Genomic DNA, 19,671 nt, shown 5'->3' with positions numbered 1-19,671 from the left:
TCAACTGACAGGTAAAAACTCACATACTGAGATATTTTGTCCAGATAGGACTGTCTTGATGTGATAATGTGTACAGACAAGTCCTTAATGCCATGTCAAAGACAGCCAGGAGCTTGACTTTACAGATCTGAATGATTTTTCATACAGCTGGAAAGGCTGCAAATGATCATAGCTGGGTTTCAATGCACTCCCTCCCTTTGGGTTATCCACTACCATTTGGGCATCAAATAACAGTGGTGAGAAAGCAAAAGGCACTAAAGTTGGCCCAGTTTAGCTTTCAGCACAAGTTATTCTCTTTGTGTGACCCAATCAGGAACATAGAAGAGATGATTCTCAACAGATAATTTACTGGCACAATTTCTTAGGGCAGTTTAAAAAAATGTTAATGCTATTTTCACAGGCAGACATGGAGGGGTGAGAGAAATGCAGTTACTCCTTCCCCAGGCTTTCTGCTGATTGTCAATGACACACAGTAATCCACATCATTTGGTGACTAACCTGAGGTGCTAGACCAGTGGTACTCCTTCTTTGTCAGTTTTAGCTCAAGCATTCTTGTAAAATGATTGGGTGATGCAAGCTGTGTCAGAGGGTCTCTGGATTTCTGTTTAAGACCCTCCTTCCACTTTTGTCATTTTACCTTCATAATGGAACTTCCATGTGATCCCATGAATGGGTATGCTTTACAGAAGAAAATATAGTTTTTGCAGATCTTGTGCTCCAGATGGTAATAAAATTGAATGGCAGATTGAGACCCGATTTTGAAGCTGGCTCAACTAGTTTATTCTCTGCCCCATTTCAAGATGGAAATGAGAAAGTACGTTCATCATTCAGTGAGACATGATGAGTACATGATCAGTCTTGGCATGTCTGATGCAATACTCATATAATGATTCATACAGCATCATGCAAAGACTTCACAGTGATCAGTACACTACAATAGAAAATTCTTCATGTTATCCTCTTGGAAATGAAAGCCATTCATAATGCCTTCCACACTTGGGTGGAATGCACCCAAAATTTTTTTTATTTGTAGTGATAATGTTGGACAATTTGGTTGAGGTGATGTACCCATTCAAAAGGGGAGACAAATCACTGGATCTTTGACAGACAGCATTGGAATATCTTTGTTGTTATCCAAGTATCAGGTAACATTCTCGTCTAAAACATTCCTTGCCAGCTTAATGTCATGGCCAACTCATTATCCAGGAGAGGACAACTGTTCCTTGTAGAGCTGTCCCTCCATGAATCTTCTATTGGGTCTGTGCCCTATGGGACCATCCATTACTTGAGTTTTTCTTGAGACCCAGAAGCATGGGCCATTGATACTCTTTGAATCAGCTGGAATACTCTTGCCACCATCAGTCTTGACAATGAAGATAATTCAGAAAAGGAGGGGCACTGACTGCAAATAGTTCTAATTGACCCCTCCACTAGTGAACAATGTTTTTAAAATATTCTGGGTCAGCAATATGCTTGATTTAGCAACAGATGGACCACATGCAGACAAATCTCAACAACCTCCACTCTGCTCAAGCAGTTGAGATGGCCACAATTTCAGCCATATCCAGAGAAACTCCTTCTTCATGCTTGACTCTTTTCAGGGATGTCCTGATCAAAAAAATAGAGTTTGGAATTTCAGTCGTAGAGCAAGACGCAACAGCTGAAGATCAGCTACTCTGATGACATATGAGGGGAATTGTGTATTATCAGTGACTCCCAGCATTCATTCTCTGACAGCTAATATTTGTTTCATTCTCTCTGAAGACAAGAACTTAACCCAGAGATACAATTCCATTATCTCAGACTCATTCAAACTTCATGGAATAAACAGCGTTGGCCACAACAAGGAAATTTCCAACTTGCACTCCAGTTTTGACATATCTGGACCACACTGGCTGACATTATTCCCAGATGAAATCTCTCCTGGGTTTTTGACATGGTCAAACTCATCTTAACTTTGAATGACCATCTTCAGCCCCACTAAAGCTGGACTTGCAGTTTATGGTAAAGCTATCTTCAACACGCAGAGTCTGTGAAATACATCTGATATGCAGTTCTGTTCTGTTATTCCAACTTGGTTGCTTTCCATGAACATATTGCTATCACTAGTTGACCCAAAAAATATTCATTTGTCTCCTTGATTGACCTATCAAGAGAAGTAATGCTGCAGGACCCTGTATGTATCCTCAGATGCTACTCTGGAAGCAGCTGTAAAAGACTTAGCACTACTGAAGGCAGGAATGCAAGCCATAAACCCCACATGCACTGGTCACTTGGCTAATGGGAGTAATTAAATCAGTATACCCTGAACTTGTTCATGAAAACAAAACGTTAGACCCAGGAACAAATTTGCCTCTGTCAATAGATTTCCCTGGGAAACTTTTGATGGTGAGACAATGATGAAGTGTAGAATCCCACAGGGCTCTCCCGTGCACATTATAAATAAATTGTCTCTTGTTGTGCTAAACTAACATTAGGAAATAGAACAATCATTCTCCTCTTGGGTGACACAGGTAGAGGTAGGATTCTTAGCATTTCCTCTCCCTCTGATGGAGAAAGCAAATTTTTTTTGTATATTATGTTTGTCTGATATTACTTGATCACGTTACTAAAAATCCCTCCCACCCTTTCCCACAATGTGAGCATCTTATTATACATTTTGCATAAGTGAAAACTGGCTACATCCAGACATACTAGTAGCCACCTAGTGGGTAGAAAGGAAAGTGTACCCATAAGAGTTTCCTCCCATTGTCTATAATATATATACATGGGGTGAAAGTTGGGGAAAAACACAATAATGAAAAGTCAGGAGAAATAGTTATGCTTTGAAGTTTGAACTCAGGAGAAAGGAGTGTGCTGTCCTTTTATACATTTGTAACTGTACTAAATTAGAGAGAAAAAAATAAATGCAGTTCTTGATTTTAGAATTTAGCATGAGCAAATTTCCAATCATCGTGAATGACAAACAACCAAGCCAAGATAATACAATTTTTAAAAAAAAAATCTTTCTATGAAGTGAAGTGGATGGAGTCTGAGGGTAGGATAGAGAAAACAATGGTAGTATGATATACATGAATGTATAGAATCAACCAAGGTGTCTCATGCAGCACCCTCTATCCACTCTCATTCCTGTGAAGCAAATGAAGGAATTGAATAACAGTGGAATAGGGTTTCCACAGAGAGCACTGAATTTTTGGAGTGAAGAATGAATTTCATGATTCAGCAGAACACATCCGAAGAGCCTTGAGTTATGCCACATGAAAACTTCCATTCGCTCATATATACGGTGACTCAACTGTAAATCATAAGTTTAAAATGTAGTATCCATAAGCATTGTTATTTCCCTAATAATTACTTTCCAACCACTTTAACCACCTATCCTCCCCCCCCCTTTTTTTTTGCTTTACAGATTTGCACGATTTGTATGATCATCTTGTGTGGATATTCTGACAATGGAATTTCTGTCACATGATGAAAAGTTTCACCCATGTATATAGACAGAAAGACATTTCTCATCTTTCAGGTAGGGCTGGATTTGGAGGTAGCAGAGAGTATAGTAGAAGTTGTACATGTGCATTTACACATCATAAATATAAATTGTTGTTTTAAATTTTAATGCTAATTTTGATTATCCAAAGTCTATTGAATGCTCAGCACCTTAAATGTCATCAAGAAACTTCCAGACAAAAATTACTGATTGGTGGTTAAGGTACCAAACTTGGTCAAGAAAAGAGTACATTGAGTCTAATCATTACAATATAGGATTGTATGAATTTGATTATCAGCATACATTGCTTTCAGTTCGACATCACAGCACGAGACAGTCAATCCGGGTTGTACTGGGTCACACCTGTATGTTGATCTTGTCCAAAAATGTCTCTATATTTTAACATTGATTTTACCATAGATACTTCTTGAGGTGTGCAAATATTAACCTTCCTAAGGAATATGGAAGTATGGGAATCCAAATACAGTGATTAATTGCCATTTAAAGGCATGTAGAGTCAGATTCTAAAAAAAGACACCTATTACTGAAATAGTTGATGTTGAACACATACATGACCTGTATGAATTTACTATAATTGTAATGTTAGTGTGATCAGACATTACTAAAAGATTTGCTTTTCATGAAAAATAAGTTTGGCTTTTATGTTAAGTTTCATAATGTGGACCTATAAGAATTAAAGAGAATATGGTTGTACCCAATTTGTATCAAAGGGGAGATCACTCAAATAGCCACCTAGGTGGGCAAATAACTTTTAGCTTTTTAGCTAAGAAGTTCTCACCTGGGAGGGCTGGATTTGTTATGTAGTAGTAATTCTCATAAGGTATTTTGATTGGGTAAGTATTGTTGAAGTACATCGTAGCAATATGACTGAAACATTATTAAAGCTATGTTAAAAATCCAAATCACACACACAAGTACACATTGTTGAAGTAACATATTTTACTAGAAACAAATTGGTTTCATAATGTCATGGTATAGTGGACTCTTATGAAATAAACAGATATGGTCCTACCCAGGTCGTATGTAAATGGAATCAGTGGCCAGGACTTATATAAACCAGATTCATTAAAATAATGATGACAGTTGTCTGTATTGTAGAACATTGCCACTAGTGTTTTGACAAGTTTCTAACCCCCCTCCAGACTAGCTATCATAGAGGAACCAGTACACAGCCATTTCATATTTTCACTACCTTCATTTTCATTTCATTATCTCTCAGATTTTAGGAGAATTCTTGCCACCTTAAATTAGCATAGCCATTTATTTTAACTTTGCATTTGTCTCACTGAAAATAAAATCATGGTCATTGTCATAATAAATTTAATCAAGTTAAAAAATTTGAATGAAAAGTATAAATGTTATAAAGATTTAAAATTATATGCAATATAGTAAAAATGCATCAATGATGCATTCTAATGACAAACTCTGATCTGGCCACCATAAAACACTGTAAAGGGGCCCCGAGTGGCCGAGTGGTCTAAAGCATTCTTCGTTATGGATCACTGCCATCTCACCTCTGCCTGTGTGGGATCGAGTCTCGGATTCGGCTCATGTGGTTATGTGAGAAAGCTTGCCAGTAGCTTCTCGTGGGTCGGTGGTTCTTCCTGGGGTTTCCCAGGTTCTTCCTCCATCATTAATACTGGCTGCCATGCATAGCCTATTGTGTGCTGAAAAATTGCGTTAAACCCTACAACAACATAAAACACTAAATGAATTCACAGTGGTCAAATTCTCTTGTTTGTTGCAGAGACATTGAAGAAGTCATGACAATCAGCATTAATACCAGCATTTTGTCACATTTGGGCAATTTAGATGAAATATCATAAGTACTTTATTTGCTCTACATCAAGGTGTGTTCATAATAGGTACAAAGTAAATATAACTTAAGTTCATGCTTTGCTGCCTGGTCTTTTTTTTCTAAATTTCTTTTCTTTTTCTGTAGCCATCTCTTCCTCCAAAACCAACTAAAAATGGAGCCAAAACTGGTGATAGAGGTGCCTGGGAAACCGTCATTATGGGGAAATCTGCTGCAAAGGATCGAGATGCAGACTTCCATATGGCGGACCTGCTGAGTACCCTTTCTAAGAAGGAACACCAAGAACGCTTCAAACCTAAGCCAGAAGAGAAGCGCAGGATCTCTAAGTATGAAGATGATGATGCACTGGCAACTATAGCTGCAGATAAATATAAAGCTGCTGGAAATGACAAATCTAAGACTGTGAAGAGCACTAACTGGAATAAAACATTAACGTCGTCTCAAGTTGGATTGGAATTTACAGAGGAAGATAAGGAGAGAACTCTAAAAGCCAATCAACAGACAGAAGCCCAAGCCATGGATGTCCTGGCACTGGTCGTAAGAACCCTTACAGGAATCTTCCCCAAGGTTAGCCAGTCAATATTCAGTCAATGAATTAATGAATAAATAAATAAACAAAATGGAATGGTGAGCAGTTTTCTCACATAAATATACCTCCACCTTTCAAACCTCCCACATCAACCCGGATGGTGGAGTTGAGTATTAGTAAAAAAATGTGTATAACTCTAATGAAAATAAAACAACAACAGTGATTGGTTGCTTATGTATCTGATATGTTAAGTTTCACAGCAGTAAATTGATAACAGCAAGAGTATTTTTTTTGGTATTAAAAAAACTTTTTGTTAAATTTTAGCTCATTTTTTACACATGAAAATGTTAATTAATTTTTTTCATTTCAAATATTTGTAAATATTGAATAATATAATGAATAACATAACATGTGTATAAAACACTACAGATAATATTCTTTTTTATCATTGTAGGGATACCCAGGTAGTCAACCCATGGATGCAACTCGTAAGTATTTTCATTATTACCTGTATAAAATGCGAACAATTCTTTTGCCATGCCACTTCACAATGTCAAACTGGACAATATACCACTTGTAACCTGGATAGTTAAGTGGCAAAACAAGTACACTTTATATTTCTGCAGTCCTGGGCTTAATTCCTAGTTTTGTCATATGCTTGGGTCAGTTAGGTTGTCCATCCTGTGTTGGTCATTTTTTCAGTATTTCTGGTTTCGTCCAGGACAAAAGACTAAATTGTGCTGATAAACGAGTTCATATACATCAATAGAGCTTGCTGCACAGTTAAATAAAAAAAAGCAGCTTTAAACTTGCCATTTGTACCTTGAAATTAAATTAGTCATGCTTTAAACACACTTTTGAAATAAAGGTAAAATCTGCATTTTCAACACCTGTTGCCTTAATAGTACTACATGACAACTACCACTTTAGCATGGAGGGTGTGTGTGTGTTCATGTGTATGTATATGTGTGTGTGTGTGAAAGACCAATGCTTACTAATTACATATCCTAAGCAGGAAAGCAACTTTTTAAAAGATTAGGGACTTCTGACAATATCAAAAGACTGTAAGCAAAACTGTAACTGATGTTGATGCCTCGTCTATCAACATTATAATGAGTGATCACATTCTGTCATTGGTCTTGTAGATCACTGAATCTAAGGAGGGCAGATTGATTCGAGGCAGCAGGGGGTATCCTGCCCTGTAATTTTCTTAACCTTTATAATTCATATAGCCACCTAAAGATGATGGGCACTGGAATAAAAAAAATACAGGTATCTTTTTTTTTTAAAGGAAGGTAACTTTATTTTATCTTTACTCAAGGAAATTTTTCATCAAAATTACTTTCTTCCCCAAAATATTTGTCACTGTTTTCTTATGTATGACATAGCTTGCCACATATGTTGAATTTCTTTCTCAAATTTACCTCTGAGCCCAGTATAGAAAATACATAGAATGTACAGTGCTGGAATATTTGCAGAAAAACTAGAAACAATGTTTTTTTTAAAAAAATTTTTTATAAATTGTAATTTCAGCGATATATTTATGGCAGGATAAATTAAGTTTTCTGCTATTAATTTTGTACAGGTCCACATGAAAAGGAGGCCATGTTGCTAAAAAACATTGAACAGCTCCAGTAGTGAGTATTAGAATTTTTTTCTTTAGTTCAAAGCAGGTATGACAGGGTATTTTGAACCTTCAGTGACAGGTTAAAAATCTAGACTGCTCCATTGCTATAGCACACCCGATAGCTTGTGTTTTTTAGCATGTAATGCAAGGGCAGTGTAGATCCCATTTTTATTTAAATGCCAAAAAATATGTCCCTGTTTATTGAAAATAAGTAAATATTGCAATCAAAATTAGTAATCAATGCCTTGAAATGTCACTTCTTTTTGTAGTCAAAAGCTGGAAATTTGAACATCATCAAACAAATAACTTTTAATAAAAATTCTATTTTTTGTTAAGTTTTGTTAAAAATATTAACTGTCAATACACAGTAAATAACAATACAGTGAATATGACAACATTTTCATGAATTAAAAAGTTAGTAATGCCTACTGGTGGCAACATTTTAATAAATAAGTAAAATATACCAATTAAATTTTGTCAAGTGAAATTCGTGTTTTAGTTTTATTTCTTGTTCAGTTTCAGTGTGATTATCATAAAGGTGATATGCCCTTTTGTAGTCAGACACGAAAAGTGTCAATCAACCATCAATGCTATATTTTTGAGCATTTCCCTCAAAATCTAATTAATTTAGTACCAGTTGTACTTTGATCTCTGACTAGCAAGAGTGTTTCATTGTTGCAATCAACTAACGAGCTGGACTGCTTTTGCATTTTCGCATTTGTTACATCAAGTAAATGGGTTAGAATAAAGTTAAAAGGCATGCAAATCCTACAGTGTCAGGTCATCACATTTAAGTTGACCAATCAAGCACTGTTTTAGATATTGTTATGCAATAAACATAATAACGTATCTGTCATTAATCATTTGTTTATGCTACTCATTTGGAAATGTGATAAAGGGTAGCAAGGAACCAAGTGAAAGGCATAATCGGTGCATGAAAAGACAGGTATGGTTCGTTATGTAGAAGTAAATTCAATATTACTCAAAACTTTGATTAAGGATGAGTGGAAGTGTCACTATTACTTGCAATGAAATCAAAGCATCAGTAGTTTACTAATAGAACAATAAATAATCAAATTTCAAAATTGTTTTTTTAATGAAATATATGTCCATCATATCTGAAAGAAAATAACCTTGTTTTGCTGTGAATTGACAGTAACCTTAGAATGTATCCACATACAGTTAACTTCATTCTCAGCGTATACAAATGAGACATTTTATGGAATCACAAGTTAACTTAAAGATATTTTTAACATCTACCTTAAAAGATCAACTCTAATGTTAGAGCAAAATTTAAATCAACTCCAGTGTAGCAACAACAACTCAGTGGGCAGTTCATCAGAATCCAAATCCAAAGATGTGGGTTGGACACATGCCTAGGTCAGCTGCTTCTGCATTCTTGAGAATGGCACATAGCTCTAATTTTCTCTGCATGATATAGCCAATAATGTTTGAAGGTACTGTATAAAACAAACAACCATAAATTCAACCACTGTCAATCTCAACAAATTCCATATTACAGCAATGAAATTTATGTAATGTTGCTTGCATTTCTTAACACATGTAAGAAACAAGTCAGTTAATGAAATATAAACCCAGATTTGTCAATAAATATCCTCCGTGGGATATTTCCACAACTAAATATGGCAGCTTTTGGATACGCCAGAAGTATCATTCCAACAAAATGTACGCTTTATTCCAATTTTGACAGGTTTAAATTATTCCCATTTGTTTCCGCTTATATAATTATTAGTAGTAAATATAACTTGACTCTTTTTTATATATAAATTTTGAAAATATTTTGTAGCGTGGTAGTGATATTTATTGCTAAGAAAATGCAAAGTCTAAGTAAAAATAACCAAGTCCACTGGCTTAAGAAGCATACCAAAATCCTAGCAAGAATCAACCTAGATGCTGGAAGGAATGTAGACAGAATCCACCTGAAATTTTATTTTCCATCAGTAAGGTAGGAAACTCCTGCCAGGAAAACAGTTTCCTGCTTGGCCAAAATCCTGCCAGGGTAAGCGGAATTCAGTTATTAAGGCAAGAATTTTGGGTTGTGGATGGATTCTGGAATATTAAACTTCGATAGAATTTGAACAGAAATTTTATGCTAAGAACCAGACGGGATACAGCAGAATGAGAACATTTCAGAAGGAATTAGTTATAATGACTTGAGTATGGTACGTTGAAAACTTTCAAGCAAGTCAGTTTTTGAAACTTAGGTAAAACAGCTAATAGATAGTGGACAACATTGATTAAATGTTCTTAGAAAGAAATAGAAATGTGTTCATGGAATATTGTAATGTGTCAAGGTCAAATAAATGGAATAGCTGGATAGCTCATGCCTTTTTCAGTTACTAGATCTCTGCAGTATATTGTAGTGTCAAGAAATGGTGTGTTCACCACAAAGTTATTATTTAGATGATAAAAGCACAAAAGAAAACAAATATAAATAGTCAACACAGCTTATTATATGACTTCCAGGCTTGTATGTGTTTTCTCACAAAATTTAGTGCTCAAAATGGTAAAATAGAATGTTTGCAAATATGCAGAGCAGATGTTTGATAAAGCATGTTGAAATGACAACAATAGTTTCAGTGGTAAATTGCATGAAAAAATCAGCATAAATGTTCCATTTTTCCAAATTCACATAATCTCTAACTCATACAATCCCAGTTCCCAAACTAATCTTACACAGAAAAATAAGTTAATAGTACTCAAAATTTGTTCATATGATGTACCAAAGTGGTAATGATTTTCTGCATCCAATCAAGGTTTGGAACTAACTGACTGACTAATTGGATTTAAGTGGTTTTCATACGTAAGTACATGTACACTGATTTCTGCCTGCAATGCAGGCTATTTAATTACTCCTGGGGGAAGGAATTAGTGCCACATCCCCCAGGCATATTTGTGCTTACAGAGCACTATTTAATTTTTTATCCTTCAGGATGTGGGACTAAATATCCCTAATAAGCTGAATGAAGGGCTTTCATGAATGGGAATGGACCCAACACACACTCATGTTAAAGTTAGATGAATTTCAGTCTGCTATCGACTTGTCCAGGTGTCAAGCAAAGGAGTATGTGATGCCTGTTGCAATTGGTTGCTACTATGATGTCACAATGGCACACCTGGGTTTGACTGGTGGAAATGGTTCCACATCTTTGTCATGGTACAGGAGGTCCAGGAGAGGCAAGGGAGGAAAGGTACTCGGCAGCAGGTGCCAATGCACAGAGCCTTGAAACGCCAGCCTGTACTTAACCAAATTTAGTCCAGTTATTTTAATGGACGATAAAAATATCAGAAGTGTGTAAGCCACCTGTGCAATTTGATCAAATGAAATGAGCCATAAAATTTTCTTACATCCTGACTGCTCTAAAAATTCTAGTACATAGTGTACATTATAAATGCCCTACAAATTTCTAATTACTTTAATGTCAAAGTGACATAAATAAAGTTTGGTCAATATTAGGTTAAATAAGCCTTTAATATTAAAGCAGTGGATGAAAGGATCAAGTCAGTGTAATGGTTTTATGGAATTGCGATACCAAGCCAATATGGTTCCCTTAATAAGAGGTAATTTTGTAGCCCTAAAAAGGGCTTTTAGGTCAGCAGCCTGAAGGTATTCCAGTGGTTTTCATAGTCCCATGTTTCTGCCGCCGTGTGCTGTTCCTTATATGTTTCAGTGGGAAATGCCTCATACCCGGACATTTGAGACATCTCGTTGGCATAGTCCACAAGGACAGTGAGCGGGTATTCCTAATAGTCCTTTGGGTAGTACTGTGAGAGGATACGCTATGCAAATAGCCATTGCTGGGTGCTAGGTTTCTTCTTTGCCCTTAGTGACCTCCAGGCTATGTACTTGATTGAGCTAAAAAAAATCTTGGCCTTTTTGGGGTCAGTTAGGGTTTCCTGTATTCCTTGTTCTTCATAGTGCAGGTCTAGTATAAACTCCAGTCACTTTTACTGGGCTCTATAAAATCATTCTCTAGCAAATGCTGAATTTCTTTTTTCAAGTATTCCTGTTTGAGAGGGTTCATCCTGTATGGGTGTTGTTTGACAGGTTTGGAATTTACAATTTTGGCGTCATGAAAATTTTGCTCTTTCTTGTAGGAACATCTGGATATAAGTGCTCATATTCAATTAATAACTGCTTACATTTATTTCTTTCTTGCTCTTGCAAATGTGGAAGTCTCTGGTCCAGATCTTTCATCATTTCTGAATTCCAAATATTTGACACTCCAATATCAGTAGAATCTGATGATATTCCTTCACTTAAATCTTCACTGAGTGGGACAGGTACACCTATACTAATTGCATGTTTAACCTGGCTCTCTGTTTCAATATACTCCTTTAGCATGTTTATGTGGTAGAGTTGTTTTTGCTTTCACCTCCCATGAGTAAATATGATGTAATTTAAATCAATTATTTTCCTGTCAACTGTGTAGGGACTATAATACTTGGCCTGAAGAGGATTTTGTGGTATGGGCAAGAGAGAGACAGGACTCTATCAGCAGGTTAAAAACTCCTTTCCTTTGTGTTTTTATGATATCTTGACCTCAGTTTTGATAGAGTGCAGATTTACTCTTGTGACCTCAAAAGCCTTTGACAACGTAAAATTGGAAACATAATCAAGAAGATTAATTTCAGTATCTTCATTAGAAAGAAGTTCCTCTTTCAACAACTTAAATGATCCACACACAGTGTGTCCAGAAACCAGTTCAAAGGGACTGAAGCCTAAAGATTCTTGAATTGATTCCCTAGCAGCAAACAATAGTAAATGAATGCCTTCATCCTAAGCTTTACCGGTATCAAAACAATATGATCGAATCATATTTTTCAAAGTCTGATGAATTCTTTCTAATGCTCCTTGACACTCAGGGTGATAGGCAGAAGATCTGAATTGTTTGATGCCTAATTCGTACATAACTTGCTGGATAATTCCAGACATGAAATTTGAGCCTTGATCACACTGGACAGATCTGGGAAAGCAAAACTGAGTAAAAAACTTTATCAAAGCTTTTACTATTGTTTTAGATTTAATATTCCTTAAAGGAATTGCCTCTGGAAACCTTGTTGATGCACAAACACATAATGGTCAACAGGTATTGGTTACCTAACTTAGTCTTAGGTAAGGGACCAACACAGTCTACCATAATTCTACTAAATGGTTCATCAAATGCAGGAATAGGTTGCAGATGAGACTTAGGTACCTTCTGATTCGGTTTTCCAACCATTTGACAAGTATGACAAGATCTACAATATTTACCATCACTTTTGATTTTTGGCCAATAGAAGTGATTCAAAATCTTGTGAAAAGTCTTATTAATCCCTAAATGACCAGCCAAGGGAGCTTCATGGGCCAGACTAAGTATTTCCTGTCTGTAAGGTTTTGGAACTACAGTTTGATAGTTCACTGACCACTCATCACCAGCAGGTACCTCGGGAGGTCTCCATTTTCTCATTAGAATTCCATTTTTTATGAAATAACAGACAGGAACTTCAGTGGTTTTGGTTTCACTAATGGCCCTTTGAAACAAACAGGAGATCTCGGGATCTTTTTTCTGTTCGATGACAAATGATTGTTGTTTATCACCCTGATTAGAATAAAGAGAATGAGTAGTTAAAAGAGGATCACTGTGATCAATTCCTTCTGATTGATCCAAACAAGGAGTGAAAGTGACCTCATCAAAAGCTGACCAATACATGTGTCATGTAAAGGAATACTTTCCTTATCAACATCATTCTCAAGAGCTTTCTTTGCCTTAGCTGCACGAAAATAATTCTGGAACAAACCTGCATACACTTTAGACACATACTGGTAATTGGTAACAGCCATATCAAGCGTGAAATTCAAAATGGCCACAGGACAGATGGTTTTGCTATTCCAGGCGGATTTACAAGTCACCAAATATATGATTTGCTCAGGAAATATAATCTACCTGTCACCAAAAGAACTCTTCAGCTGATGGTAGCTGCATAGCCACGAGAAATACCAGTAAGTGTATAAAATATAACAGATGTGTGCAGCCAAATTTGGATGCAGATAATTGCAGCTTTTAAAGAATAGGCGATATCAGCCCCTCACACAAAAATCAATATCATCAGGAGTGAAGGGCTGATATATTGGCCTACTTTCCATCATGAAGGGAGTGTGTGTATGTGTGTGTGTGTTTGTGTGTGATTTGGATTTTTAATGTAGCTTTAAAAAAATTTCAGTCATATCGCTACGATGTCTGCAGTGTGGCGATTTATAGTGATGTCTAGCACTGGGGCATGATGCCACAGACATGTAGTATGACATTCCACCCAGTCACGTTATCCTGACACCAGACTGACCAGTCCTAACACTAACCTCTTAATACTGAGTACCATTTTTATAAGTTTTTGGTATGACTTGTCTGGGGATTGAACCCACGACCTCCAGCATCTGAGGCAGATGCTCTAACCACTAGGCCACTGGAGCGGTCCCAACATGAAGGGAATCTAAACGATAAAAGATTATAAATTATCTCCAAGATTGATGCACTTTATAGGAATATAAGTTGACAGGTAGTCAGGATTGTTTCATTATGAAAGCTCCACAACATTACCAGAAATGACCTAAAATTAAAAACGTAGCCAAAGTGTGATGAATGGATATACAACTGGATGAATAAAGGTAACTATATAAGCCCAAGAATTTATGGTGTTCTTTCGATGGCATTAAAATTCCTGCATGAGGACTGGAACAATGCTGCATCAGCCAGTTGGATAGGTTGTTTTACTGGCTATGACAATAAGAGATATGAGTATTCATGGGAAATTTAAGAACAGTGCAATGTCCTACATCCATAGTATCATCACTGGAATGTTTAGCTTTTTAGTACCACATGTCTAAATGAATTTCTCATTCAGCATTTCCAGTATAGCTCTGTATTGTATTTTGAACCCATATTGATAATGATCTGTATTTATGAGGCTGTTTATAAAGCCAAACATAAAGGTAATCTGCATTATAAGTAATGGAGTCATCACAAATGTTGCATCCTGATTGTAAAATGCATTAAGCCAAGAATGTATAGTATATGATGAGGTGAAATTACATTATAATTAGTTCTTATGACCCAGTTTCTGAAATAAAGTTAAATAAAATAATTAGCAGTCCTAATAGACAATCCTTGACCAATTCATTTTGATCCATGACCATACCTGATCCATAACCATACCTGAATTAAATGATCCATGACAATACCTGATCCATGTCCACACCTGATTTATAAAATCTATGACCATACCTGATCAATGACCATATCTGATCCATGACCACACCTGACTTATAAGATATATGACCACACCTGAATTATAAGATCCATGTTCATACCTAAAATACAAGATCTGTGACCATACCTGAATTATAAAATCCATGACTATACCTGAATTATAAGATCTGTGACCATACCTGAATTATAAGATCCAAAACCATACCTGAATTATAAGATCTGTGACCACACCTGAATTATAAGATCCAAAACCATACCTGAATTATAAGATTCATGACCATACTTGAATTATAAGATCCATGACTAATCCTGAATTAAAACATCAATGGCCATACCTGATCCATGACCATGCCTGAATTACAACATCAGTGACCATACCTGATCCATGATCACATCAGAATTATAAGATCCATGTCTATACCTGAATTATAACATCAATGACCATACCAAAATTGTAAGATTAATGACCAAACCTGATCCATGACCATACCAGAATTATAAGATCCCTGATTATACACCTGAATTGTAACACCCATGACTATACCTGAATTATATCATCAATGACCATACCTGATCTATGACCATACCAAAATTATAAGATTAATGACTATACCTGATCCATGAAATTATAAGATCATTTGACCATACCTGAATTATAACACCAATGACCATAACAGATCCCTGATGGTTTTCACCATACCTGAATTATATGAGGGACAGCAGTATACTGAGGGGCTTTATAGTGAGGAAGCACTGTATGTGTCACATGTAATTTCCTCCATTATAGCTTTACTGAACGCATACCATATATGTCTGTTTATAAGTCCAGTGGCAAGTGGTTAGCATGCCAGATACACTGGTCTGTAAATCTGAATGCTGCTCATACCAGCCTGTGTCGTCTGCTTCAGTGTGAGTCTTGGGAGTTAATGCATTTTATTAACATTGCCTTAGCGCTAAATAGTCTTTCATGTACTGGTGTGCTCCTTATTCCAGAAGATAAAATGACCTCATAAGAGTAAGGTACCACTGCACAATGATGATGTTCTTTTGAAATAATCCTGTATTACAATTCCTTTTCAGTTACTGTATGAAGGTACTGGATAATGACCAGGCTAAATTCCAGAAAGCATATGATATTCTTGGTACAGAGAAACAAGAAGTCAAACTAGAGGTAAAGAATTCTGACACATAAGAGCCAATACAAGTCTAATGATTAAGATTAATGAGAAACAATGAGAGAACAATTTTCTTTTTTCTAAATTTTTCATTGTACAATAGAGTTTGTTCCTAAATACTTCACCAAAATCAAATGAAATGTAATATATTGAAAACAAATACAGTAGTCTCAAACTACAGTGTTGTTTATGGGAGTCATAAATTGACCCATGTTACAAGTGAGATCACCTAACACTAAGGTATGTTGCAACAAGACTGTCATTACAGTACAAAACGAACTATACAAACAGGTTATTTCATGATGTGAAATGATATTTTGTTCACTATGGCATGGAACTGAAATGAAGTGAAATAAATTCAACCTGACAATGCAACCAAAATTTAATTAGTGTCATGTGATCCACAACCATACTGAATTATAAGTATTGGTACTTGTGGACAAACTGCATCAGACCATTATAGAACTTCATGAAACAGCAGTGGAATTTAATGTTACGATTCCTCCACGGGCCACATGGGCCAAAATTGCACGTACAATTGCTGATGAACCAAACCATTATCATATTGCATATGTTATTGCCAAGGAGGCTGTTGTGTGTACGGTCCTTAAAATATCAAGGTTCTAGAATTCAAGTTACACAAGCACACTCATACTTGGGCAGAGACATTGTGAAGCTTGTATTGAATATGCCTCTGGGAATCATATCAACCTGAGCAAAGCCATGTAACCCTTTCATGAATACTCTCTACAATCCAAAACCACACGCTTATGATTCATCAACAATTTTTGCAGATACTGATCCATGGATAATTGCTCCGCATGTGTACAGTTGAATCATTCCACGATGGCCTGATGGCAATGCATGTTGACATGTCCATGACATGTCCATGATGCACCAGTACATGTTTTGTCAGCACAGCAATGGCTCCAAAAAAATTTCTCTACCTGGATCCATGCTAGAGGCAAACATGCATAGATGCATTTGATTGCGTCTTTTGCACTTGACAAATCTTTGGATGTCAATAACTCGGCATCCTTGTACCTACTTTCAGAAGTTAATACATATTGTATGTATGTAGATGTACATGATCATGTGGGAGAAACATGATATACACCAGTTGAACTTCACTCCTGGGGTCCTCACATCAAACCATCCTCTGGAAATTTGCTTTAACAGTGGTATTGAAATCTGCCACAACATTTGTTTGATGGCAACACTTGAGAGTCTCAGTAGGTAACTTTTGCCACACTTGCTAACTTTCAATGGCTGCTTCTCCCTTCCAAAAACCGTGGAGACTGTAGTATGTCACAGTCAGTTTCTTATCCATGTTTATTATATTGGGATTTTACCTCCAATGAATTGACTTATCTGCCTAAAAGTGACATGCTAGCGACCATCAAGTACAACATTGGCCTTCATGCCTCCTTTGATGATCTTTCCTCTGGCATTGGATTGATCAGATTCACCTCATGGTTGAGACCCACACTGGCACGTTGACACACTTGATGTTTTATAAGTGAGGTCATCTCAGTAACATCAACATTGTTTACAAGTTTTTCTCTGGGCTATGTTCAGTTATTGTTGTCCACTAGTATATCCAGCCATGTTCCAGGCCCACAACAGTTGTATCCAGGGATATATTTTATAGAAATTTAGAAAATCGAAGCATGTTAAAACAATGGTGATATTGCCATGAAAAATATCAGACTTGCTATATACAGCGGGAATTGTGCAAAATCCACTGGCCCATCTATGATGACCCACAAGGAGGTAAGCAAACATACAGATCATGTACTATGTATAATACATTGACATGTACACTGCTTATATATAGTTCCACACCAGGTTGCTACAACCGTAGAAGCTTTAGCATTTAATAATCCTAATTACAGTCTTGGATTTCAACAGAATACAAGGACAACTGCATGCAGACTCACTGTTGTTTGAATGTGTAATTCCTGTCAGTCACATATTTGAGTTTGCAGGTTTGCAGTGATGTTCACAAGGCTATTTTTGGAGCCAAGCAGATAGTTATGTTATACCAAAAGGACATCATGGCTGATGTAGTTTATGCACTGATGGTGTTGTCAGTTGTTAAATCAACATTGTAGATGCCTTTAATAACCAATTCAATGGCTGTAGAAATACATTGTTGTTTATGGTGTCTGGAGGCACATCACCTCTGTCATTTCTCATCACAAACTCATGATTGCACTGTTATGGCAAATAACTATCCTAAAAGTTGTCAGTCCACCAAGACGTTTTTTGTGGCATTTCAAACTATGGCTTGAGTGTGTGATGGATGGATCATTAATAAAATGATATTTGACCAGTTTGGAGTGTCTGATGGTTATAAATGGTCATGTGGTTAAATGGTCGTAATGAACTGTCTTAAGAAATTTTGCTTTACTTTGAAAATAACAATCATGACACTTGTATATCACAAGCAGTGGTTGGACATGAGCCAATATAAAAACACTGACACAGGTCTGCAGATCTCCCAGAAAGATTTAACTAGTTTTCATTGGACTACCTGGACCTTTCTAAGTAATCTGTGGTTGACATACACTTTCATTCACATGTTACATGGTGTTCTCTCTGGCAGTTACATATGCATTGCTATGATTCTTGTAGACAAGATGTTGTTGGATGGCATAGTGGCCGGATGAGTCATTGATGCCAGTGATAAACTTGAAAGGGCATGATTAAAATTAATATCATTTCATGAAGTTAGTCAAAGAGAGCAATAAAAAAAACTATTGATGGCTCACATTGAGGCTTTCTCTGATAAAGTTGACTGTATATGTTCCCTTGTGGCTAACTCAAGCACAATTTACCATGCTGACAAAAGAACACCTCAGTAACATTAAAGTTGTTAATGTCAGAAGTGACACAAGTGCAAAATTGTAGTTGAATATTTCCATTCTTTGTGTTGATTCCAGCGCTATTAGTAGCTGTGACACAGTTGCAAAACAAGCTGTGTTAGGTGACATCGGAACCACATCTGGTATGAATCTGAAAAAGCTGTCAGTGGAATAAAATCTATGATAATTCTCAAGGCTTCATATTCACCAAAGACACACTTGTCCGTCTAACATTTTTTGGATGAAAATATTAGGCACTATGATAAGGAATTGTTGACATATGTCTCTGCGTACATGGTGCCAAACCTCTGGAATGCATAATCACCAGAGACTTAAAAGACTTTGGAAATGGATTCTAGCTTCATTTTGTCATGTTTGATTAACAATGATTCTTTCAGGATTACTTTGGAACTATGATCCTTAAAGTCATGTTACCAGGATGGATGAATGATTAGCATTCATTATTTTTGGGGAAGTATAATTTGTAACAAAATATTTGAATTGCATCAAAAATAACTGATGAATTTTTAAATTCATCCCTACCTAACTAGGGTCTACATTGCCAATCTTTCTTTTAACATGTATGTATGTATGTATGTATGTATGTATGTATGTATGTATGTATGTATGTATGTACGTGCCTGTGTATGTGTGTGTGTGATTTGGATTTTTAACGTAGCTTTAACAATTTTTCATATCGCTACAATGTATGCAGTGTGACAGTTTATACTGAGCACTTGGGCATCATGCCGCAGACATGTAGCATGATGTCCCACCCAGTCACAATATCCTGACACCAGGCCGACCAGTCCTAGCACTAACCTCTTAATGCTGAGCACCAAGTAAGGCAGCTGTTAGTAACATTTTTGTAAGTCTTTGGT

The 19,671-nt window shown here is 36.3% G+C and overlaps 1 protein-coding gene across 2 annotated transcripts in view; it reads left to right on the top strand.

Moving 5' to 3' along the window:
- LOC149788929 (serine/threonine-protein kinase Nek4-like) overlaps positions 1-19,671 on the top strand; it is a 110,384-nt gene that overhangs the window by 82,180 nt on the left and 8,533 nt on the right. For both annotated transcript variants that reach the window (XM_089975071.1, XM_089975070.1), the window contains exons 7-10: positions 5,451-5,891; positions 6,308-6,341; positions 7,439-7,490; positions 15,829-15,919. In XM_089975071.1, coding sequence (XP_089831197.1) covers positions 5,451-5,891; positions 6,308-6,341; positions 7,439-7,490; positions 15,829-15,919 — 618 coding nt within the window. The remainder of the gene's footprint in view (positions 1-5,450; positions 5,892-6,307; positions 6,342-7,438; positions 7,491-15,828; positions 15,920-19,671) is intronic.

This window comes from Sinohyriopsis cumingii, chromosome 11 (genome assembly GCF_028554795.1).
Source record: "Sinohyriopsis cumingii isolate HCF-2022 chromosome 11, ASM2855479v2, whole genome shotgun sequence".
NCBI lineage: Eukaryota > Metazoa > Mollusca > Bivalvia > Unionida > Unionidae > Sinohyriopsis > Sinohyriopsis cumingii.
The sequence above is the reverse complement of the archived record's forward strand: the minus strand, read 5'-3'. Positions and strand labels throughout refer to the sequence as shown.